General features: G+C 37.3%; 1 protein-coding gene across 1 annotated transcript in view; it reads left to right on the top strand.

Moving 5' to 3' along the window:
* fsd1l (fibronectin type III and SPRY domain containing 1-like) overlaps positions 1–7,500 on the top strand; it is a gene marked incomplete at its 5' end in the record, with an annotated part of 12,423 nt that overhangs the window by 2,206 nt on the left and 2,717 nt on the right. The window contains 11 exons of the mRNA XM_079289334.1: positions 615–710; positions 825–956; positions 1,287–1,388; positions 1,561–1,583; positions 1,842–1,963; positions 3,181–3,414; positions 3,746–3,844; positions 3,922–4,051; positions 5,529–5,617; positions 5,862–6,116; positions 6,532–6,620. Of these exons, the coding sequence (XP_079145460.1) occupies positions 615–710; positions 825–956; positions 1,287–1,388; positions 1,561–1,583; positions 1,842–1,963; positions 3,181–3,414; positions 3,746–3,844; positions 3,922–4,051; positions 5,529–5,617; positions 5,862–6,116; positions 6,532–6,620 (1,371 nt within the window). The remainder of the gene's footprint in view (positions 1–614; positions 711–824; positions 957–1,286; positions 1,389–1,560; positions 1,584–1,841; positions 1,964–3,180; positions 3,415–3,745; positions 3,845–3,921; positions 4,052–5,528; positions 5,618–5,861; positions 6,117–6,531; positions 6,621–7,500) is intronic.

The raw sequence follows: 7,500 nt of genomic DNA on the forward strand, positions 1-7,500 counted from the left end.
CACATGCTAATCTGTAAAACCACTGCATCACATGCTAATCTGTAAAACCACTGCATCACATGCTAATCTGTAAAACCACTGCATCACATGCTAATCTGTAAAACCACTGCATCACATGCTAATCTGTAAAACTACTGCATCACATGCTAATCTGTAAAACTACTGCATCACATGCTAATCTGTAAAACTACTGCATCACATGCTAATCTGTAAAACTACTGCATCACATGCTAATCTATAAAACTACTGCATCACATGCTAATCTGTAAAACTACTGCATCACATGCTAATCTGTAAAACCACTGCATCACATGCTAATCTGTAAAACTACTGCATCACATGCTAATCTGTAAAACTACTGCATCACATGCTAATCTGTAAAACTACTGCATCACATGCTAATCTGTAAAACTACTGCATCACATGCTAATCTATAAAACTACTGCATCACATGCTAATCTATAAAACTACTGCATCACATGCTAATCTGTAAAACTACTGCATCACATGCTAATCTGTAAAACCACTGCATCACTTGTAGAAAACTGTTGAAAAATCTACTTAAGTGTTGTTTTTATGTTTTCAAAAGTGTTTTGTTTGTGTTTGTTAAACAGGAAGCTCTGTGCAGGATCATCAGCACGTTAGCCAATAAGAATGAAGAGCTCCAAACTTTCCTGGAAACAGTCGACAACACACTGACGGGACTCCAGGTCAGCAGCTGATTGGCTAACATGGAGTAAAGGGAGGGGCTTAGAGAGGAGAGGGGGAATGATCTAAAATGAAAAAGACATAACAACTAAAGTAAACTTTGACCATCCAATCAGGAGGAGTCATGTAAGGTGACGTCAGAGCTGGAGGCGGAGCTCGAACAGCTACGCTCCGCCCTGGAGGAGAAGGGGGCGGGGCTTCGTGATGTAATTAAAGAGGCAAAGCAGAGGAGAGAGGCGGAGCTTCACGTAAAGACGCTATTTTTTTGTTTTGTTTTATAAACTTCTTCCTATTGTGCTTTTGTTCTATTTTTCATCATGTATTTTTAAAACCTCTATTTTTCTTTGCTTTAACACAGTTTTGATTTTCGGCTTTATTCCTCACAGTTTCTAATATTTAAATTTAAATTGAATGTTTTTTGCCTCAAAGTTGATGAACAGTTTGATAATACTAAAAAGAAAAGTATCCCCATATACTTTTTTACTTTAAAAAATAAAATGTATGCCAACATACTTTCTTTTTATTTTCTTTCCTTTCATGTAAACTTTAAAAAAAGTATTTTGGTTTGATTTTTTCAGAAGCAGGTATCGGAGGGGAAGTCCGCTCTGCTGTTGTGTGAAGAACTGCTCGAGTTCGCAAATCAGACTCTGACGATCACCAACGAAGAAGAATTCCTAAAGGTAGTACGAGAAGATGAAGAAGAAATAAAATCACCTTTTATTATTAAAACCATTAATTAAATCATTAAAATGATTAATGTAACTACACAGTAAGACAAACATTAAAAAGCTACTAACTTTGAAATTACTTTTAACAATAAATATTTAAAGTTTTGTCTGTTCTCTTTTTCAGGCTGCAAAACAAATCAAAGAAAGGTTTGTTCACTGTTTGAATATGATACTAGCATATTGATATAATATCAAATATTTTACTGAATATGAACATGAGTTAGTGATTAGATTTATTTATTTATGTAAATTATGTTTATTGAATGACACGTTTTATTATTAGTTTCTAGATTTACATTCATCCAGTTTACTGTCATTGTTCAGTTGTCACATGTTTATGTTCATTTATATTTGTTATTTGTTGTTTGTTGTTTTTTTTTCTTAATGATATTAGTTTTTACCCAGGGTAACCATGGCTCCAGCATTCCGGCTGACGACTCGTCCGGTGGCGTCGGAGAACATGTCGCAATTTACTGTTGACTTCAGCTCCGAGAGGGCGGGGCTTCAACGACTTCACTTCCTGCCAGGTGAGTCACTCTTCTTCTTCTTCTTCTTCTTCTTCTTCTTCTTCTTCTCCTTCTCCTCCTCCTCCTCCTCCTCCTCCTCCTCCTCCTCCTCCTCCTCCTCCTCTGTGGTTTGTGTTTTATGTTTTGTTTTGCTACATTTGTTTATATTTATATCTCCATTTTTTTTTGTTGTCTTGTCAAAGTTTTGTTCATTTTTGGTGCTAGTTTATTGTTATACAGCAATGAGATGGTGACGTGTGTCTCCGATGTGGTGGATTTTTTCCCAGCATGCCTCTCCTGCAGCTCTCAGCGAGCTGTCGCGGTTTGTTTTTCGGGATTCGAGTTTGTAACGTTTGACTCTTCCGCTACTGTAAAGTTTACAGTATCTTTGTATCGTTCACACCATCATTATTGTTCACAGTATCTTCATTGTTCAATGTATCTTTGTTGTGTATAATATCTGTGTTGTTTATAATATCTTTATTGTTTCAAGTATCTTTATATACTTTACAGTATCTTTGTTTACAGTGTCTTTTGTTTATAGTACCTTTATATCCTTTACAGGAGATTTAGTTTACAGTATCTTTATTGTTTACAGTATCTTTATTGTTTACAGTATCTTTATTGTTTACAGTATCTATTGTTTACAGTATCTATTGTTTACAGTATCTATTGTTTACAGTATCTTTATTGTTTACAGTATCTTTATTGTTTACAGTATCTATTGTTTACAGTATCTTTATTGTTTACAGTATCTTTATTGTTTACAGTATCTATTGTTTACAGTATCTTTATTGTTTACAGTATATATTGTTTACAGTATCTATTGTTTACAGTATCTTTATTGTTTACAGTATCGATTGTTTACAGTATCTATTGTTTACAGTATCTTTATTGTTTACAGTATCTTTATTGTTTACAGTATCTATTGTTTACAGTATCTATTGTTTACAGTATCTTTATTGTTTACAGTATCTTTATTGTTTACAGTATCTATTGTTTACAGTATCTATTGTTTACAGTATCTTTATTGTTTACAGTGTCTTTATTGTTTACAGTGCCTTTATTGTTTACAGTACCTTTATTGTTTACAGTGCCTTCATTGTTTACAGTGCCTTTATTGTTTACAGTGTCTTTATTGTTTACAGTGTCTTTATTGTTTACAGTACCTTTATTGTTTACAGTGCCTTTATTGTTTACAGTGCCTTTATTGTTTACAGTACCTTTATTGTTTACAGTACCCAGAGCTCCAGAGATCGACGTCTCCAGCTGCGTCGTCCGTGATAACACAGTCACGGTTGCCTGGCAACCTGCCGGTGAGGCTGACAGCGATGGCGAGGGTGTTGGCGGAAGAATCGAACGCTACGAACTCGAATATCGAAAAACAAACCGCGACAGCTCGCTGAGAGCCGCAGGAGAGGCATGCTGGGAAAAAATCCACCACATCGGAGAGACACACGTCACCATTTCAGGTACTTTGTGTGTTTACTGCTAACTAGCTAATGCTAGCATGCTAACACTAAACTAAGATGACAAACATTGTACTAGCTACGTCATGGTAGCATGTAGCCTCACAGAGCTGCTAGCCTTTTAAATTAGTTAATTAAAAAAACAAATGTTTAATCATTTAAAAAGAGTTGAGTTGAGAAAATACAATGTAAAAATAGTTTTAATGGTTTATTATGAAAATAAAATGTTAAATTACTTAAAATCTGTTTATTATAAAAAAAATATAAGATGTTTAATTTTTTATATTTATTTTTCATAACGTTTAATTATTTTATTATTATTATTCTGTTTCAGGTCTGAAGTTTGACTCTCGCTTCGTCGTCGTTCGAGTTCGAGCGAGAAACAAAGCTGCAGCCGGCGAGTTCTCTGAGCCCGTTGCCATGGAAACCAGAGGTGATCACATGATTGAGTGGACGAGTGGACACATGTTTTGCAGCGTATAACTTCTTCTTCTACTTGTTTTATTCCAGCGTATAACTTTGGCTTCGATGCGGTGACGGCTCACGCTGAGCTGAAGGTTCAGGGCGACTCTGTGACCTGGGAGCCTCAGGGGGTGAAAGGCCACGACCCCCGGCTGAGAGGGAAAGAGAATATGAGCAGGTGAGGGGAACGTGTCACTGATGATGTCGTGTTATTATGAGCAGGTGAGGGGAACGTGTCACTGATGATGTCGTGTTATTATGAGCAGGTGAGGAGAACGTGTCACTGATGATGTCGTGTTATTATGAGCAGGTGAGGAGAACGTGTCACTGATGATGTCGTGTTATTATGAGCAGGTGAGGAGAACGTATCACTGATGATGTCGTGTTATTATGAGCAGGTGAGGGGAACGTGTCACTGATGATGTCGTGTTATTATGAGCAGGTGAGGGGAACGTATCACTGATGATGTCGTGTTATTATGAGCAGGTGAGGAGAACGTATCACTGATGATGTCGTGTTATTATGAGCAGGTGAGGAGAACGTGTCACTGATGATGTCGTGTTATTATGAGCAGGTGAGGAGAACGTGTCACTGATGATGTCGTGTTATTATGAGCAGGTGAGGAGAACGTGTCACTGATGATGTCGTGTTATTATGAGCAGGTGAGGAGAACGTGTCACTGATGATGTCGTGTTATTATGAGCAGGTGAGGAGAACGTGTCACTGATGATGTCGTGTTATTATGAGCAGGTGAGGAGAACGTGTCACCGATGATGTCGTGTTATTATGAGCAGGTGAGGGGAACGTGTCACTGATGATGTCGTGTTATTATGAGCAGGTGAGGAGAACGTGTCACTGATGATGTCGTGTTATTAAAAATCTCTCCACAAAGTCCATTTAGAGTTAATTTAGCTTTTGGCTCCCTTTAATCTTGAGTTGTTTCTTCTTCTGCTGCTGTTTGTTTGTGTTTTGACCTTTTTGTCCCTCTTCAGTCTCCGTACGTCGTCCTCTCCGACTCGCTCAGGTAGAGACTTGTCATCGCTGACAGGTTGCCTAGCAACCGCTGTGTCACCAATCACTTTTCCGCATCCGCCATTTCTCACTTCATGCGGCCAATCACATCACTGCTGACGTCACATCAGCGTTTACAGTTTCAATCGAATCTTTAGATCTCTGTTTGTATTTTTGAATTGTCACATTTTTAAACTGTAAGTTTGTATTTTGTGTTTATTGTTCAAGTAGGTTCAACTTATAGAAAAGTGTGTTTTTTTTAAATTAAAATGTTAAAGATATTACATTTTTAATTTTCAGAAATGTATATCAGGACTTTATATGAAAGATAAACTGTTTTCACTAAAAGTATCATATATTTGATATTTTCTACTTGTGTATATTTTGTTAAAATATGTCTATTTTAAAGCAAAGTACTTATATTTAGTACAATATTACAATTATGCATATTTCTAATCAGTTTAAAGTTATATTCCGTGTTGTTTTCTTCACTTGTTTTCATCTTTTTCTCTGCTGCATCATCGCTTGGCACGACCTCATTGGCTGTTTCACCTCGTTGTTTTCCTACTTTTACTATCTGGGAGGTTTTAAGGGATTTTAAGTCTTTTTAACTTCTAACTTCGAGTTGATTTTTATTTAATTAGCAGCAGAAGCGCCACACCGTCACCCAATAAAACGGCAGGAAGTCGATCAGGACGCGACCGATTCGCTGGAGAGTCGTACACAGTACTGGGTACTTCACACTCATACCTCATATCGATACTACAACTAATGCTAATACATGTTATACATTATGTCTTTTAGAAGTTTCAGTGTTGTTGACTTAGCACAATTATAACAAAAACACCTATTGTTAAATCTAAATGGCAGACTTTTATTTTGAAGGTTGCAACATTATTTTATAAATATTTAGTATTTAAATTCTTAAATGTTTTCTACTTGTTAACAATTACCTTCTATTTCATTCCGTCTCCTAGGTGACCAGGAGATGGCCGGCAGCTGTCACTACTGGGAGCTCCGCCCCCTCACTGACTGGAAGTCGTTCAGCGTGGGCGTGGCCTATCGGGCCAGTCTGGGCCGCTTTGACCAGTTAGGGAAAAGTGCTGGTTCGTGGTGTCTCCACGCCAGCCAATGGCTGCAAAGCTCGCTCGCGGCGAAGCACAACAACAAAGCGAAGGCACTCGATTGGCCGCTGCCTCAGCGAATCGGAATCTACTGCGACTACGACAACGGTACCGACAACAGAGTTCAAACTTCAACTTCGTTAACTACATTATCTGACAATTCAACACACATATATTACCAAAGTATTTTAGTACCACGAAAAGTATTTGAACATTTTCAGTTATTTGACATTAATGAGGAAGTTTTATGTTGAGTTTGTGGGAAAGACTTTTATTATGAAAGACTTGATTAGATTTAGTGTTGTGCATTACTACTGGCTTTTATTTTGAAGGTTATGAAATAACTTTCTGTCAGTTTGAGCAAATGACTGACTTTTATTCTGAAAATAATTGTGAAAATTGTACCTTTATAGATTTTTGATGTTGAGAATCAGGATGAAATTTCAGTTTCAATGTCGGACCTTTAGAGCTCATTTGAACTGAAAATCTTTTTTATCACCTGATGTGTTTCTTTGTGTTTCAGGTGATTTATCGTTTATCGATGTTGATCGACATCGTCTCCTTCACTCCTTCAAAACAAAGTTCAGCCAACCGCTGATCCCCGCCTTCACAGTCAGTACTACACCACACTGTAGCAATACTACTGTAGTAATACTACACCACACTGTAGCAATACTACTGGAGTAATACTACACCACACTGTAGCAATACTACTGTAGTAATACTACACCACACTGTAGCAATACTACTGTAGTAATACTACACCACACTGTAGCAATACTACTGGAGTAATACTACACCACACTGTAGCAATACTACTGTAGTAATACTACACCACACTGTAGCAATACTACTGGAGTAATACTACACCACACTGTAGTAATACTACTGGAGTAATACTACACCACACTGTAGCAATACTACTGGAGTAATACTACTGTAGTAATACTACACCACACTGTAGCAATACTACTGTAGTAATACTACACCACACTGTAGCAATACTACTGGAGTAATACTACACCACACTGTAGCAATACTACTGGAGTAATACTACTGTAGTAATACTACACCACACTGTAGCAATACTACTGTAGTAATACTACACCACACTGTAGCAATACTACTGTAGTAATACTACACCACACTGTAGCAATACTACTGGAGTAATACTACACCACACTGTAGCAATACTACTGTAGTAATACTACACCACACTGTAGCAATACTACTGTAGTAATACTACACCACACTGTAGCAATACTACTGGAGTAATACTACACCACACTGTAGCAATACTACTGTAGTAATACTACACCACACTGTAGCAATACTACTGTAGTAATACTACACCACACTGCAGCAATACTAGTGGAGTAATACTACACCACACTGTAGCAATACTACTGTAGTAATACTACACCACACTGTAGCAATACTACTGTAGTAATACTACACCACACTGTAGCAATACTACTGTAGTAATACTACA

Source organism: Melanostigma gelatinosum (assembly GCF_949748355.1).
Source record: "Melanostigma gelatinosum genome assembly, chromosome: 18".
NCBI classification, from domain to species: domain Eukaryota; kingdom Metazoa; phylum Chordata; class Actinopteri; order Perciformes; family Zoarcidae; genus Melanostigma; species Melanostigma gelatinosum.